The sequence below is a fragment of the Kogia breviceps genome, chromosome 12 (assembly GCF_026419965.1).
Source record: "Kogia breviceps isolate mKogBre1 chromosome 12, mKogBre1 haplotype 1, whole genome shotgun sequence".
Lineage (NCBI taxonomy): Eukaryota > Metazoa > Chordata > Mammalia > Artiodactyla > Physeteridae > Kogia > Kogia breviceps.
This window is the reverse complement of record NC_081321.1, coordinates 85,797,907-85,815,349: the sequence shown is the minus strand read 5'-3', so window position 1 is coordinate 85,815,349 and position 17,443 is coordinate 85,797,907. Positions and strand designations below refer to the sequence as shown.

Below are 17,443 nucleotides of genomic sequence, written 5' to 3'. Positions count from 1 at the left end.
TAATCTGTAAAATGAGGGTGATTGTAAAACGGCTTTGTAAAATGTGGAACTTTACGTAAACCGTTCTCTGCTTTACTTTTAATATGGAAAAATATAAAAGTTTAAACTTTGTGAGAGTAGATGGCACTCAAGCATCACCTCCTCGTTACAACCTTCCAGACTAAAAACCCCCTTTTATTCTCGCTGGCTGTTAAAGCTGGGTTTTGTTTCATTAGTTCTCAAGTTAATCACTGGTTTTTGTACAAGGATTTCATTAAATAACTGTTAATGGAAATAGGCTTTTCTGTTTCTTTAGTTAGCCTGATGGAACACATGGCTGCTGTATTAGTTAGCTTTCCATATTTTATGCTGTGAGTCCAAAATCTCAGTGGTTTACAGCAACAAAGGTTTATTTCTCACTCATTAATACACGAGCTGGGAAATGGCTGAGGCTCTGTGCCACTTGTGTCTTCTTCATTCTAGGATCCAGGAAAGGGCTTTCATGAGTAAATACAGAAATATTGATTTGTATTATATGAATTGCTTAAGTGAAACTTATAACATTTTAAAACTTTTCAGAACGTCTACGAATACTCTGCTTACTAGTAAGTAGGTGTCACTCAGAACCTGACTCATGGTTGGTATTCAGTGATTATTTGTTTAGTGAATGAATTAACAACAGCCCAACCTCTCTTTCTCTCGGTTTTGCTAACCACTCAGGACCACAATCCAGAAAAGTTTTAAAGCAACATCTTTGAGGTACTCCTGTATGGTGTTTTTGTTTGTTTGTTTGTTTTTTTGCCATGCCACGGTTTGCAGGATCTTAGTTTCCCAACCAGAGATGGAACCCGTGCCCCTTGCAGTGGAAGTGCAGGAGCCCTAACCACTGGACTGCCAGGGAATTCCCTGTCCTGTGTGTATTTTTAAATGCATGAATTAGGCGAGCATATTGTGAAAATTAAGTAGAAGTGAAGGTTACTAGTGGGAAGCTCAAGAAGTAGGAAGCTAGAGTCATGGGTAGGAAATCGCCTCTGACGCTGGCAGGCAGGGCCAGCTTTATGGGTGTGTGATCTGTGTAGTCGAATAGGGCCCTACTCTTATAAGGGCCCCATAGTTAGTTAATTTAATGTTCTGCTACTGCCATCTTGAAATTCTTAAATAATTATTTAATGAGGGGTCTGCATTTTTACTTTGAACTGGGGTCTGCAAATTATGTAGTTGGTCCTGTTGACAGGTGTTAAAGAGGAAGATTAAATAATGTGCCAGTGTCTCTGTTGAATATGGGGGCCTTGGAGGCCAACAGCTCATAGCAACAAGGAGAATGGATGACAACAGTTATATTCATAACAATAACAATGGTGATAATAATGATGGTAATAAGGCAGCTTACATTTACTGACTATGTACCATGCACTGTTGTAAGTGCTTTGCATATATTAATTCTTTTAATTCTCAGGAGAACCCTATGAACTGATGCCACAGCTCAAGTTTAAAGGCTATCAGGCTGGAGAACCAAGAAAAGCCAATGCTCCAGTTCAAATCAGAAGGCCATCTGCTTGAGAATTCCTTCTTGTTCAGGGAGATCTTTTGTTCTGTTCAAGCCATCAACTGATTTGATGAGGCCAACCCACAATATGGAGGGCAATCTGATTTACTCAACGTCCACTGATTTAAATGTTAATGTCATCCAAAAACACCCTCACAGCAACATCCAGAATAATGTTTGACCATATATCTGGGCAACATGGTCCACCTAAGTTGACACATAAAATTAACCATCAGAGGTAGCAACTATTATTATCTATATTTTGCAGACAAAGAAACTGACAGCGAGGTTCAATAACTTGTGCAAGTTCACACAACTACTAAGTGGCAGAGTCAAGAGTATTGCCAGGGCAACCTGGCTCCACAGTCCACCCTCTCAGAGCTATATGTGAGCCTTAGCAGAGTATGAGGAGGAAGGAGGGCTTCAGACAGTAGGCTATTCAAAGCCCAAAGAGCTGGTCATCATATGTTTATAGCATTAAATGCCTGTGTTAGCAAAGAAGAAATGTCTCAAATGAATGACCTCAGCTTCTGGACTTCCCTGGTGGCCCAGTGGTTAAGAATCCACCTGCTATGCCAGGGACACGGGTTCAAGCCCTGGTCTGGGAAGATCCTACATGCTGTGGAGCAACTAAGCCCGTGTGCCACAACTACTGAGCCTGCGCTCTAGAGACCACAAGCCACAACTACTGAAGCCTGCATGCCTAGAGTCCATGCTCCACAACAAGAGAAACTACCACAATGAGAAGCCCACGCACTGCAATGAAGAGTAGCCCCCACTCGCTGCAATTAGAGAAAGCCTGTGCTCAAAAATGAAGACCCAACGTGGCCAAAAATAATTAATTAATTAATTAGTTAAAAAAACGTGACCTCAATTTCCATCTTAAGAAACTAGAGAATGAAGAGCAAATTCAACTCAAAGTAAACAAAAGAGGGACTTCCCTGGCGGTTCAGTGGTAAAGAATCTGCCTTACAATGCAGGGGACGTGGGTTTGATCCCTGGTCAGGGAACTAGGATCCCACATGCCACAGGGCAACTAGGCCCACGTGCCACAACTACTGAGCTTGCCTGCCTCAACTAGAGAGACTGCGTGCTGCAAACTACAGAGCCCACATGCTCTGGAACCCACACATCACAACTACAGAGCCCACGCACTCTGGAGCCTGTGCGCCACAACTAGAGAACAGAAAACTTGCACGCCACAACTAGAGAGAAGCCCGCGCGCCACAATGAAAGATCCTTCATGCCTCAACACAGATCCTGCATGCCACAACTAAGACTCAATGCAGCCAAATAAATAAATAAATAAATAAATCTTAAAAAAAGTAAACAAAAGAAAGAAAATGTAGAGTGTAAAATCAGCAAAATCAAGAACAGAAAAACAATAGAGAATAAATGACACCAAAAGTTGTACTTTGAGAAGATCAATAAAACTGATAAACTGCTAGCCAGATTTAACAGGAAAAAAAAGGAGAGAAGACACAAATTAACAATGTAATAATGAAATAAGTTACATAACTATACATTCTACATGTATTAAGAAATAATAAGGGACTATGTTGAACAACTCTATTTCTATAAATTCAGCAACTTTGATGAAATGCACAAATTCCTTAAAGACACAAACTACTGAAGACCAGTCAGGATAAATAGATAACCTGAACAGCCCCATATCTATTAAAGAAATTGAATTTGTAGTTAAAAACCTTCACACAAAGAAAACTATAGGCCCAAATCGTTTTACTGATGAATTCCAGCAGACATTTAAGGAAGAAATAATACCAATTCTGCCAAACTCTTCCAGAATTTGAAAAGGAGGGAATATTTTCTAACTTATTTCATGAGACCAACATTACCCTGTCACCAAAAGTGGACAAAGATGCTACAGGAAAAGATACTACAAACCAATATCTATCATGAACATAGATGTAAAAGTTCTGAACAAAATTTAGCAAATCAAATCCAACAATATATAACAAGGATAATACATCACAACTAAATGGAATTTATCCAAGTACAGTCATCCCTTGGTATACATGGAGAATTGGTTCCAGGACCCCCGCTGTGGATACCAGAAATCCATGGGTGCTCAAGTCCCTTATATAAAATGTCATAGTATTTGCATAAAACCTATGTACATTCTCCTATATACTTTAAATCATCTCTAGATTACTTATAATTACCTAATATAATGTAAATGCTATGTAAATAGTTGTAAATACAATGTAAATACTATATAAATAGCTGCCAGAGTGCAACAAATTCAAAGCAAAAACTACCTAGAGACAAATGACAATGAAAACACGATGATCCAAAACCTATGGGATGCAGCAAAAGCAGTTCTAAGAGGGAAGTTTATAGCTATATAAGCCTACCTCAAGAAAGAAGAAAAATCTCAAATAAACAATCTAACCTTACACCTAAAGGAACTAGAGAAAGAAGTACAAACAAAACCCAAAGTTAGCAGAAGGAAGGAAATCATAAAGATCAGAGCAGAAATAAATGAAATAGAAACAAAGAAAACAATAGCAAAATCAATACAAGTAAAAGCTGGTTCTTTGAGAAGATAAACAAAATTGATAAACCATTAGCCACACTCATCAAGAAAAAGAGGGAGAGGATTCAAATCAATAAAATTAGAAATGAAAAAGTAGAAGTTACAGCAGACACCACAGAAATACAAAGCATCCTAAGAGACTATTACAAGCAACTGTATGCCAATAAAATGGACAACCTGGAAGAAATAGACAGATTCTTCGAAAGGTATAACCTTCCAAGACTGAAGCAGGAAGAAATAGAAAACATGAACAGACCAATCACAAGTAATGAAATTGAAACTGTGATTAAAAATCTCCTAACAAACAAAAGTCCAGGACCAGAGGGCTTCACAGGTGAATTCTATCAAACATTTAGAGAAGAGCTAACACCCATCCTTCTCAAACTCTTCCAAAAAATTGCAGATGAAGGAACACTGCCAAACTCATTCTATGAGGCCACCATCTCCCTGATACCAAAATCAGACAAAGATACTACAAAAAAAGAAAATTACAGACCAATATCACTGATGAATATAGATGCAAAAATCCTCAACAAAATACTAGCAAACAGAATCCAACAACACATTAAAAGGATCATACACCATGATCAAGTGGGATTTATCCCAGGGATGCAAGGATTCTTCAATATATGCAAATCAGTCAATGTGATAGAGCATATTAACAAATTGAAAAATAAAAACCATATGATCATCTCAATAGGTGCAGAAAAAGCTTTTGACAAAATTCAACATCCATTTATGATAAAAACTCTCCAGAAAGTGGGCGTAGAGGGAAGCTACCTCAACATAATAAAGGCCATATACGACAAACCCACAGCAATCATTCTCAATGGTGAAAAACTGAAAGCATTTCCTCTAAGATCAGGAACAAGACAAGGATGTCCGCTCTCACCACTATTATTCAACATAGTTTTGGAAGTCCTAGCCACAGCAATCAGAGAAGAAAAAGAAATAAAAGAAATACAAATTGGAAAAGAAAAAGTAAAACTGTCACTGTTTGCAGAAGACATGATACTATTCATAGAGAATCCTAAAGATGCCACCAGAAAACTGCTAGAGCTAATCAATGAATTTGGTAAAGTTGCAGGATACAAAATTAATGCACAAAAATCTCTTGCATTCCTATAGAGTAATAATGAAAAATCTGAAAGAGAAATTAAGGAAACACTCCCATTTACCACTGCAACAAAAAGAATAAAATACCTAGGAACAAACCTACTGAGGGAGATAAAAGACCTGTATGTAGAAAACTATAAGACACTGATGAAAGAAATTAAAGATGATACCAAGAGATGGAGAGATATACCATGTTCTTGGATTGGGAGAATCAATATTGTGAAAATGACTATAGTACCCAAAGCAATATACAGATTCAATGCAATCCCTATCAAATTACCAATAGCATTTTTTACAGAACTAGAACAAAAAATCTTAAAATTTGTATGGAGACACAAAAGACCCCGAACAGCCAGAGCAGTCTTGAGGGGAAAAAAAACGGAGCTTGAGGAATCAGACTCCCTGACCTCAGACTATACTATAAAACTACAGTAATCAAGACAATATGGTACTGGTAGAAAAATAGAAACATACATCAATGGGACAGGATAGAAAGCCCAGAGATAAACCCACGCACCTATGGTCAACTAATCTATGGCAAAGAAGGCAAGGATATAAAATGGAGAAAAGACAGTCTCTTCAATAAGTGGTGCTGGGAAACCTGGACAGCTACCTGTAAAAGAATGAAATTAGAACACTCCATAACACCATACACAAAAATAAACTCAAAATGGATTAGAGACCTAAATGTAAGACTGGACACTATAAAACTCTTAGAGGAAGACATAGGAAGAACACTCTCTGACATAAATCACAGCAAGATCTTTTTTGATCCACCTCCTAGAGTAATGGAAATAAAAATAAACAAATGGGACCTAATGAAACTTAAAATCTTTTGCAAAGCAAAGAAAACTACAAACAAGACGAAAAGACAACCCTCAGAGTGGGAAAAAATATTTGCAAATGAATCAACAGACAAATGATTAATCTCCAAAATATATAAACAGCTCATGCAGCTCAATATTAAAAAAAAATCCCTATCCAAAAATGTGCAGAAGACCTAAATAGACATTTCTCCAAAGAAGACATACAGATGGCCAAGAAGCACATGAAAAGCTGCTCAACATCACTAATTATTAGAGAAATGCAAATCAAAACTACAGTGAGGTATTACCTCACACCAGTAAGAATGGGCATCATCAGAAAATCTACAAACAACAAATGCTGGAGAGGGTGTGAAGAAAAGGGAACCCTCCTGCACTGTTGGTGGGAATGTAAATTGATACAGCCACTATGGAGAAAAGTATGGATGTTCCTTAAAAAACTAAAAATAGAATTACCATATGATCCAGCAATCCCCCTACTGGGCATATACCCAGAGAAAATCATAATTCAAAAAGACACATGCACCCCAATGTTCATTGCCGCACTATTTATAATAGCCAGGTCATGGAAGCAACCTACATGCCCATCGACAGACGAATGGATAAAGAAGATGTGGTACATATATACAATGGAATATTAGTCAGCCATAAAAAGGAACGAAATTCGGTCATTTGTTGAGACGTTGTTGGATCTAGAGACTGTCATACAGAGTGAAGTAAGTCAGAAAGAGTAAAACAAATATCGTATATTAATGCATATATGTGGAACCTAGAAAAATGGTACAAATGAACCAGTTTACAGGGCAGAAATTGAGACACAGATGTAGAGAACAAACATATGGACACCATGGGGGGAAAGCGGCAGGGAGGTGGGGGTGGGGGTGTGATGAATTGGGCGGTTGGGATTAACGTGTATACACTGATGTGTATAAAATTGATGACTAATAAGAACCTTCTGTATAAAAAAATAAAATTCAAAAATTCAAAAAAAAATACATATGTGCATTCCAGTGTTCATTCCAGCACTATTTACAGTAGCCAGGACATGGAAGCAACATAAATGTCCATCAACAGAAGAATGGATAAAGAAAATCTGGTACATATATACAATGGAATATTACTCAACCATAAAAAGGAATGGAACTGTGCAATTTGCAGAGACATGGATGGACCTAGAGGCTGTCATACAGAGTGAAGTAAGTCAGCAAGTGAAAAACAAATATTGTATAACATCACTTATATGTGGAATCTAGAAAATGATACAGATGACCTTATTTGCAAAGCAGAAACAGAAATACAGACGTAGAGAATGTACGTATGGATACCAGGGGAGGAAGAGCATCTGGGATGAATTGGGAGATTAGGATTGATATATACACTACTATGTATAAAACAGATAACTAACGAGAGCCTCCTGTATAGCACAGGGTACTCTACTCAGTGCTCTGTGGTGACCTAAATGGGAAGGAAATCCAAAAAAGAGGGGATATATGTATACATATAGCTGATTCACTTTGATGTACACCAGAAACTAACACAACATTTTAAAGCAACTATACTACAATAAAAATTAATTTAAAAAATGGATCACAGACTTAACTGTAAAACCTAAATCTCTAAAACTTCTGGGAGAAAATACAAGAGAAAATCTGTGGCCCTGGTTTAGATTTCTTAGATATAACATCAAAGCATGACCCATTAAAGAGAAAAATGAAAATGGGACTTCATTAAAATTAAAAACTTCTGCTCTTCAAAAGATTAAGAAAATGAGAAGACAAGGTATAGACTGGGAGAAAATATTTGTAGATCAAATCTATCTGATAATGGACTTGTATCCATAAAATATAAAGAAGATTCAAAACTCATAATAAAAAAACCAATTAAAAAATGTGCAGAGGGCTTGAACTGATACTTCCCTCAAAGAAAATATAAGCACATGATTCCAACATGATTATTCATGAGATACTATTACCCACCTATTAGAATGGCTAAAATAAAAAGACTGATTAAAGTGTTGGAGAGGATGTGGAGAAACTAGAACTCCCATATACTGTTGGTGGGAACCTACAATTGTACAAGTACTTTGGAAAACAGTTTGGCAATGTCTTTAAAAGTTAGATATATATCTACCATAGCTGCAGCCATTCTACTCCTAGGAATGTACACAATAGAAATGGAAGCATATATTCATAGACCTGTATACACGTCTTTCTGGCACTCTTCACTGTTCATAGCAGTTTTATTTGTATTAGCCCCAAACTGAAAACAACCAAAATGTCAACCAAAGGCGAATGGATAAGCCAGTTGTGGTATAACTATACTCAGCAATAGAAAGGAGCGAACTACTGATACATGAAACAATGTGGATGAATCTCAAAATAATTGTGCTGCATGAAATAAGCCAGACCAAAAATAGTATATACTGTATGATTCCATTTCTTTAACATTCTGGAAATGCAAACTAACCTATAGTGACAGAAAACAAGATCAGGTTGCCTAAGAAATGAGGCTGTGTGGGAGAAATTAGAAAGAGGAGCAAAGAAGCTTTTAGAGGTGGTGGATGTTTTCATAATCTTGATTGTAGTAATGGTTTCACAGGTGTACAAATATGTCAAACCTCATCAAATTGTATGCTTTAAATACGTACAGTTTACTGAACGTCAAACGTACTGCCATAAAGTGGTTTTAAAAATGTAAATGGGGCTTCCCTGGTGGCGCAGTGGTTGAGAGTCCGCCTGCCGATGCAGGGGTCACGGGTTCGTGCCCTGGTCCGGGAAGATCCCACATGCCGCGGAGCAACTAAGCCCGTGAGCCATGGCCGCTGAGCCTGCGCGTCCGGAGCCTGTGCTCCGCAACGGGAGAGGCCACAGCAGTGAGAGGCCCGCATACAGCAAAAAAAAAAAAAAAAAAAAAAAAAAAAAAAAAATGTAAATGTATCATGATACATGTTATGTACACAAGATTGATTTTTCAGAATTGTCTTGCATTAACCTTTTGCTTAACAAAAAGTAATCCATAATCAAAAAGCACAATTTTTTTTTTTTTTTTTTTTGCGTTACGTGGGCCTCTCACTGTTGTGGCCTTTCCCGTAGCGGAGCACAGGCTCCGGACGCGCAGGCTCAACGGCCATGGCTCACGGGCCCAGCCGCTCCACGACATGTGGGATCTTCCCGGACCGGGGCACGAACCCGCATCCTCTGCATCGGCAGGCGGACTCTCAACCACTGCGCCACCAGGGAAGCCCCACACTTTTTTTAAGTTGAAGTATAGTTGATTTACAATGTTGTTAGTTTCAGGTGTACAGCAAAGTGATTCAGTTATATACATACATATAAATATATATAAGAACATATTCCTTTTTAGAATCTTTTCCATTATAGGTTATTACAAGATATTGAATATAGTTCCCTGTGCTATACAATAGGTCCTTGTTGTTTATTTTTTATATAGTAGTGTGTATCTTTTAATCCCAAACTCCCAATTTATCCCTCCCTCCCGCCTCTTTCCCCTTTGGTAACCATAAATTTATCTTGTCTGCAAAGCACAATCTTAAAAACACATGGATTAAATAATGTCGATTTCATCTTCCATTTTCCAGTGGTATCATAACACAAGGTCATATAGCTCTGGGCGTGGCTCTGTTATAGGTATCAATGAACGTGCAGGGTACAACTACAGAGAATGCTTTTAACTTCACTCACTCCAGAGTGACCTCACCTAAGCACGCGTGTCTCAGTGTGTGCTAATCTCCACCTGCTCCTAAAAGGTGGTAAACGTGAGCAACCTCCTTTGTGGGTGCGAAAGCACAAATGATTCAAGAATCCAGCCAGAGCCGAGGTCAAGACTACATCTGCCAGCAAATTTAACTATAGAGAGAATGATGAGGGCGCCGAGAGCCTGGGGCCGGGAAAGGTCTGCGTATTGGTTTAAAAAGAAAAAAAACACAAGACACTTGCTCTGGCCGAAAGCCCCACTTCCGTCCGGGTTACGTGCCCACGCCGGAAGTGAAACGGCTTTCCGGTCCGGCGCGGGCCTCATCCCCTGCACTTTCGATCCGATCCGCGGCCGTCTCCGGAGCGCTCTCCCACCGTCCCCTGACCCGCTTCCGAGTGCCAGTGCAGCTCGAGGTACAGTCTCCCCCGGCGCGCACCCCTAGGCTGGGCAGTGCGGTCTGTAGTGCCTCTTCTCCCAGGGGTTGGTGGGACCCGCGGGAAACCTTCGGGTGCGACCGCTTGCTCCGCTAGAGCTGCCTTTGAACTCCGAAGTCCCGGGCCCCCAACTAAGAACCCGCGGTCTTCTGGTCTTCCGCCTCCAGGGGGCGTTCGTGCGCTCAGTGCCCTCGTTTCACGGTTGAGGACCCAAGTGTTCTGACTCCGCCCTTGCGCTGCAGCGGCGCTTGTTTACCCCCACGTCTTAGTGGGGACCTGGGAACGTTCTAACATCGAACGCTTTCCCTCCCCCTTAAGCCCGCCGACCATGCCCGCGGGCGTGTCCTGGACGTCCTATCTGAAAATGTTCGCCGCCAGCCTCTTGGCCATGTGCGCCGGCGCGGAGGTGGTGCACCGGTACTACCGGCCGGACCTGGTGAGTGAAGGAGGGTCCCCGTGCCTCGCCCCTGGACCACTTCATTTTCACAGCAGCAAAAGTGATCTTGAAATTAGGAGCACGTCTGCCCGGGACCTAAAACCTTGTGGTGGCATCTCATTGCCGTTAGAGCAATACATGGCCTGCTCTTACACAGTCTTGAAGTTTTACACGGTCTGGCACCTGTCTGCCACTGGCCTTATCTTTTTAGTGTTTCTTCTTTGTTCCCTCTGTTGCAGCCACACCGACTTCCTTGCTGTTTCTCAGACTCGTCAAGCCTGTCCCAACCTCAAGGTCATGCTGCTTCTCTTCTTGGAATGCTTTTCTCCCAGATATTGGCTTGGTTTACTTCTTCAGAACGTCGTCTCTGCCCAAATATCTCCTCTAGCAATGAGGGTTCTTTGTACAGCCCCCAAAGGATTCCTCCTCTGCCATTCTGTCTCAGTCCTTCGTTTCTGATAGAGCACTTGTCTCGATTTGCAGTTATTTCATTCCTTTGTGTTTTTACTTGTTCTTTGTTTCCTCCACTAGAATGTAATCTCCGGGAAGGGACTGTGCCAGTCTGGTTCGCTCTTGTGTCTCAGTCACCTAGAAAAGGCCGTAGAATGTATTGATAGTAGATGCTTAAAGGAAGGAGTGAATATAGGCATTCAAAGGAGGGAGGAATTTTAATTAATTTAAAAAAGCATTCCCAGAAGTAGAACTGAGAATTAGAGGTACCTTTGAGGAGTTATGGTCTTGGGGAGGTGGAGGCAAGGAAGTACAGTGCAAATAATTCCAAGAGTGTGCTCCGTGTTATGCTGTGGGCGTGAATAGAGTGTTTGGAGCACAACGCAGGGAGCAGTCATTTCTGCCTGGATTCTGGACAGGAAACACAGAGAACCAACCGTTCGTTGGTTTCTAATTTCAGTGAATTAGCACTACAGTTTTGGAGGAGTTTATTCTGGTTTTCAGAAGAGGAAACTGAGGTTCAGCAGAGTGAGGGTGATTTCCCGAAGTCGCATAGCTTAATGACGATTTGAAGCCCAAGCTTTCTGTTCAGTGTTTCTCTTTTTTGAACCTGTTAATGAAATAATACAACACCCTTGGAGTTTTCCAATTGAATTCAAGCATGTAGAGTAAAAAGCGAAAATCCCCCCATTGATAACCCCCTTTATCCAATCTGCTCCCCAAGGTAACTACCATTTGTTGCTTGGTATATCCTTCCAACTAGCAAATGGTAGTTATTGTTGTTGAACACACACACACACACACATACATAGAGTTTATGGGGTGTTTTTCCCCATGTAAATAGAAATTCATATACACATTTCTCTGCGGCTTGCTTGTTTTGGTTAATGTCTGTATGAATAGACTTGCTTATAGCCTTTTTTCTTTCTGGCCACTGAATAGTATTTCATACTATAGATATTCCGTATATTATTTACTCAATTCCCTATTGATGTTTAGCTGGTATCTAGTTTTTGTACAAACAATGCTGCAGTAGCTCTTTCTTACCACTTTAGACTGCTCCTCTTGAATTCTACAGAGGCATCAAGGATACTTAGTGGGGACAGAAAGGGGTTAGAACCTCCCACAGAAATGCAGTTTGGTCTCTAGCTTGTGCAGGAATAGACATCAGACAGGCTTTACAAAGGGAGGAATGCCTGTGATTTGACCCTGGGAAATTTGCCCTTTCATTCACCCATCTCATAAGCCAGAACGTGCAAGGGTTGTTACCATCAGCTACCTGGACCTTGGGATGTGGCAGCATGAAACCAGAATCTCTAGAAGGGGCATACTGAAATGTCTCAGGCCACCTCATCCTGATTGGGTGGTGATATTGGCAGTGGGGCACCTCTGTAGGGACTTGTAGGCCAGGGCTGGCTGTGTGTAGGAGGCTGTTGGCTTTGCTAACATTTAAGGAATTTATGTTCTTTACCTATGTCTGTTGGTATTGTTCCAGCAATTACAGTCACTATTGTATCCACCACCAGCCTTTGCAGGAGTCTTTCAGTCTCTGCAGCTAGAGGTCTGGGTGGATTCTAGAGCAGAGGAGACCGGAAGGGCTGCCTAGGGCTCGTGCTCAGTGCTGTCTTAAGGGAGAAGCTTTAAGGGCACCTTTTCCTCGTCGTCCAGCCCAGCTCATCAAAATAGAAGAGGAGGCAAAGACTCAGGGTGGATGCTCTGTCCTGGAATAGAGAGTGCTTTCTGCTCGAGCTTCCCTTTTGCATTTCCTTTTACTCTTGCATTACTTGTACTTGTTCTGTTTTTCTTGATTTATAATCTGTTTACTATTGGAGGCATAGAAGGTCAAAACACACAGTCTCTGGGCTCATTTTACAGCATTCATTTTTGGTTGTGTCCAGACACACCCATATGCACACAAACTGCTATTTAGAACCTCTTCTGACATTGCTGACTTTTGATGCCAAAATCACTTTACTCTCAAAAATTGGTTATATATTTAGTATATAAATAAGAAGTGCTACCTTTTTTTAATCAAAGTTGAATTGTCATTTTAGCCCCAAAGTGGAAACAATCCAAATCAATATCCATCAGCTGGTGAGTGGATAAATCGATGGTATTTATATCCTTTTATTTTTATTTTTATTTTTTAAAATTTTTTGGCCACACGGCGTGGCCTGCGGGATCTTAGTTCCCTGACCAGGGGTCAAACCTGTGCCCCCTGTTATCCTTGTAGTGGAATATTATTTGCTCCTAAAAGGGCATGAAATATCGATCTATGTGACAACACTGATGAACCTTGGAAACATGCTCAGTGAAAGAAACTAGTCACAAAAGACCCCATGTTGTCTGATACCATTTCTGTGAAATGTCCGGAAGAGGCAAGTCTGTAGAGGTGGGGCAGTGGCTGGCTGGTGGTGGTGTTGTGTGGAAATGGGAACCACTGCTAATGGGTTTGGGTTGCATTTTGAGGTAGTGGAAATGTTCTAAAATTTATTATAGTGACGGATGTGCAACTTTGTGATTATTCCAAAAGCCACTGAATATTTAAATAGGTGAAGAGTATGGTGTGTGAATCATATCTCACTAAAGCCGTTACAAGTTAAATAAAACAAAATCACCTTTTTAAAAAAAATATTTATTTATTTATTTGGCTGCGCTGGGTCTTAGTTGTGGCAGTGCGGGATCAGTTGCGGCATGTGAACTCTTAGTTGCAGCATGCGGGAGCTAGTTCCCTGACCAGGGATCGAACCGGGCCCCCTACATTGGGAGCGTGAAGTCTTAACCACTGGACCGGCAGGGACGTCCCCCAAATCACCTTTCCTGTAGGCAGGTTTGTATTTTTTTGCCTACTGCTTTATGCTTTGCACATAATAGGCACTTACTGTTTTTGAATAAATGAATTAATTCCTGATATCTGTTTTCTGTGCCAGGCACATGGTAGAGAGGTAAGTAGTGCAGGAATGAATTTCCCAGTGTGGAAAGCCTTGTTCAAATTCGTGATCTGTCAATCAATAACTGATGCAAACTTTCCCTCTGTGAGTCCTTTAGTACTTAAGACAGCCCAGATGATAGAGTCATGTAAACAGAGGGCTAGAAAGTGACATAGATCAACTGCAGGTTCTCATAATAAAGATTTATCATTGAGTAGCTGGGGGCTTTTTGTTCTGTTTTACTTTCTTTGATGTTTTTCAGGTTACATTTAATTACACTCTTAGAAAGCATTGGTATCTATGTATTTTGTTTGTTTTTATTTTTGTTTTTTATAGACAATACCTGAAATTCCACCAAAGCCTGGAGAACTCAAAACAGAGCTTTTGGGACTGAAAGAGAGACAACATGAACCTCAAAATTCATCTCTGCCAAGAACTCTATGAATAATATTATGAGAATTAAATATATATTTTTAGAATTTACTGAGTCAAACTACTTGTGTTTAAGCACTAATACAATGCTAACTGCAAGAGGAAGTGCTCGGCAGATGTTAACTGATGCATTGAGATTTAGTTATGGTTTGACTAGTGTTTCTTGAAAACTGCCAAAGCTTATATATCATCAGCTCCTCTAATGTCGTTTGATAGATACCTAGTCTTAAATATCATGTGAGAGAACATATTTGCAGTGTCTCCTACCCTTAGAATTCTGGTTTATTTCTCTGAATAAGCTTGACTATAACGGCAAATGGGAATTATAAATTAACTATAATAAAAGTGACATTGACCATGAATGCTTAGGGTGAGAAGTTAATATTTCTCTAAATACTGGAAAGTACTATTTGTACTAAACTGAATTCAGTTGAAATATTTAAAGTTTGAAATTCTTTTAGAATTGTATACATAACAAAATTATAAACAATTGTGACTTGGACAGTCACAAGTTCTCTACCCCCAAATTTGAGACACCACTTGGCATTTAATTTCTCTTATAAAATATATTCTAAAATAACTGATAAACATAAATGAGTATTGTTATGGGTTGAATTGTATCCCCCCAAAAGATGTTGAAGTCCTAACTCCCAGTACCTGTGAGTGTGTATTTGTTTGTTTTTTGTGTGTGTGTGTGTGTGGTATGCGGGCCTCACTGTTGTGGCCTCTCCCATTGCGGAGCACAGGCTCCGGACGCGCAGGCTCAGCGGCCACGGCTCACGGGCCCAGCCGCTCGGCGGCATGTGGGATCCTCCCAGACCGGGGCACGAACCCGTGTGCCCTGTATCGGCAGGCGGACTCTCAACCACTGCGCCACCAGGGAAGCCCTGCGAGTGTGTATTTGGAAATAGGGTCTTTGCAGTCGTAATGAAGTAAAGATGAGGTCATTAGGGTGGGCCCTAATCCAATGTGAATGGATTTTATAAGAGGAAAACGCCATGTAAAGACAGACACACAGGGAGAATGCCAGGTAATAACAGGCAAAGATTGGAGTGATACAGCCACAAGCCAGGGGATACCACCAGAAGCTAGGAAGAGACAGGGCAGGATTCTAGCCAGAGTCTGTGAACATGGCTCTGCTGACACCTGGATTTCAGGCTTTTGGCCCCTAGAACTGTGAGAGAGTAAATTTCTGTTGTTTTAAGCCATCCACTTAGTGTTTCTTTGTTATGGCAGCCCTGGGAAACTAATACCAACGTGTTAGCCCTTTTCTGAGTCTATGAAAGCAGGTCGAAAGTAATTTATAGAGCAGTCAGCTCTGTGTTCAGGACTGTTTTTCCAAAAGAAGTTTTTAAAAATTCTGAATTTCTAATGATAATTGTCTAAGCTTATTACTTCTTAGCCAGTTACCAGATTGCTACATGATAGAGATCTTGGGGGTCAAGGTTGAAATCTTAAATTCCTAAGTGCAAACAAAATGCTTTTGTTTCTCTCCATAGTCAGTGCCCTTTTAGTTTAACAGTATAAAGCAACTAAATGAAATGGCTTATTTCCACACTCATATACCAGATTTTTCTTTTCCACTCTGAGTCATTTGGTACCTTATCATGTTGCCAGCACAAAGAGAATCTTCAATTCTGTCGGTGACAGATGAGCAGTATCCTACCCTAGGAAAACAAGGGCAAGGATTCTGAGGTAGAAGATGGGCTTTTTTTTTTAAAATAAATTCATTCATTCATTCATTTATTTATCTATTCATTTATGGCCGCGTTGGGTCTTCTTTGCTGCGCGCAGGCTTTCTCTAGTTGTGGCGAGCGGGGGCTACTCTGTTGCGGTGCACGGGCTTCTAATTGCAGTGGCTTTTGTTGCAGAGCACGGCTCTAGGCACGCGTGCTTCAGTAGTTGTGGCTCGTGGGCTGTAGAGCGCAGGCTCAGTAGTTGTGGGGCACGGGCTTAGCTGCTCCGCGGCATGTGGGGTCTTCCTGGACCAGGGATTGAACCCATGTCCCCTGCATTGGCAGGCGGACTCCCAACCACTGTGCCACCAGGTAAGTCCCCAGATGATGGACTTTTTAGTTGAGACTGATTGCTGTTTGCTGATACTTTATTTACTGTGCCCTTGTGCATGACACACTTCCCTTCTCTGTATCAAATTTCATAGCATCGTTAACTGAATACATTTTTCTTGAAAAACAATTGTATACTTTACAAATGGTGAAGCATGCCACAGCTGCCATTGCAAGGGCTTTATATCAAACTGGAAGAAGTCGATTTTTTTTTTAGTTAAAGGGATTTAAAAATGTTTTCCTAAATATTAATTCGGTAATTCTAGTGGAGGTGCCTAACTTCCGCAAGTAGTTGGAATTCCCAGAGGCTTCAGGGAAGGATACTTGATTTAGTATAAAACAACAAGAAAGAGTCATGATTTGAACCCAAATCTCCTACAAGACAATGGCTTCATGAAGGTGAAAAATTAATTTTATAGCTATTAAAATTCAAATGTGCCAAAAGTAAAAATGCCATCATTTCAGTAAGTGCTGATTCTAAGTAACTTTAGCCAAGGTACATATTATATATATTTTTTTCCTTTTTTAAGCTGACCCCATTGTGAAAAATGGACATTATGGTGGGTGTAGAAATGTGGCCTCCAGATTCCCAGGAAAAGGATCGTCACCTCAGCACTGAATGCTTGTCAGCGAGCTCCCTTTAGTTGCCAGCTCCTGCGGGGACGGCCTCAGCTAGCACCACCTGGCTCAAAGCTGCACAGCACAGAGGAGCCGGCAACTGTGAGGGACCCCTGTTCAGCTCACTTCCCCGCACCGTTGCCTAAGGCTGGTTTTGGACTTGTGTTGCTGCTCAACTTCTCCTGCTCTGTCTCGTTTCCTTTCCTTTCCTTCCCTTCCACAGGTGCTCATCCAAGGGCACTCCTTCATAAATATTCTGCACACTCAACTCCATCTCAGTGCTTCCTGGAGAACCAAATCTGTGACAAAAAACCAAGTATTACAAGTAGAACTAGATTAGT

At 40.7% G+C, this 17,443-nt stretch overlaps 1 protein-coding gene across 2 annotated transcripts; it reads left to right on the top strand.

Moving 5' to 3' along the window:
- Positions 1 to 10,063: 10,063 nt before the first annotated feature.
- Positions 10,064 to 14,465, top strand: UQCC6 (ubiquinol-cytochrome c reductase complex assembly factor 6). Of its 2 annotated transcripts, XM_059080373.2 has the most exons (3): positions 10,064 to 10,149; positions 10,489 to 10,606; positions 14,323 to 14,465. In XM_059080373.2, exons 2-3 carry the CDS (start codon positions 10,499 to 10,501, stop codon positions 14,428 to 14,430), a joined length of 216 nt encoding a protein of 71 aa, XP_058936356.1. In that variant the 5' UTR covers positions 10,064 to 10,149; positions 10,489 to 10,498; the 3' UTR covers positions 14,431 to 14,465. The 2 variants fall into 2 exon arrangements, with proteins under 2 accessions (XP_058936356.1, XP_058936357.1); XM_059080374.2 differs by lacking the exon at positions 10,064 to 10,149 and having other exon boundaries at positions 10,398 to 10,606.
- Positions 14,466 to 17,443: the final 2,978 nt, after the last annotated feature.

Excerpts from the sequence above, each read along its gene's own strand:
- UQCC6 (XM_059080373.2), top strand. The coding sequence starts at position 10,499 with ATGCCCGCGGGCGTGTCCTGGACGTCCTATCTGAAAATGTTCGCCGCC. Across the intron at positions 10,607-14,322 it reads GGTACTACCGGCCGGACCTG|ACAATACCTGAAATTCCACC; the intron begins GTGAGTGAAGGA and ends TGTTTTTTATAG.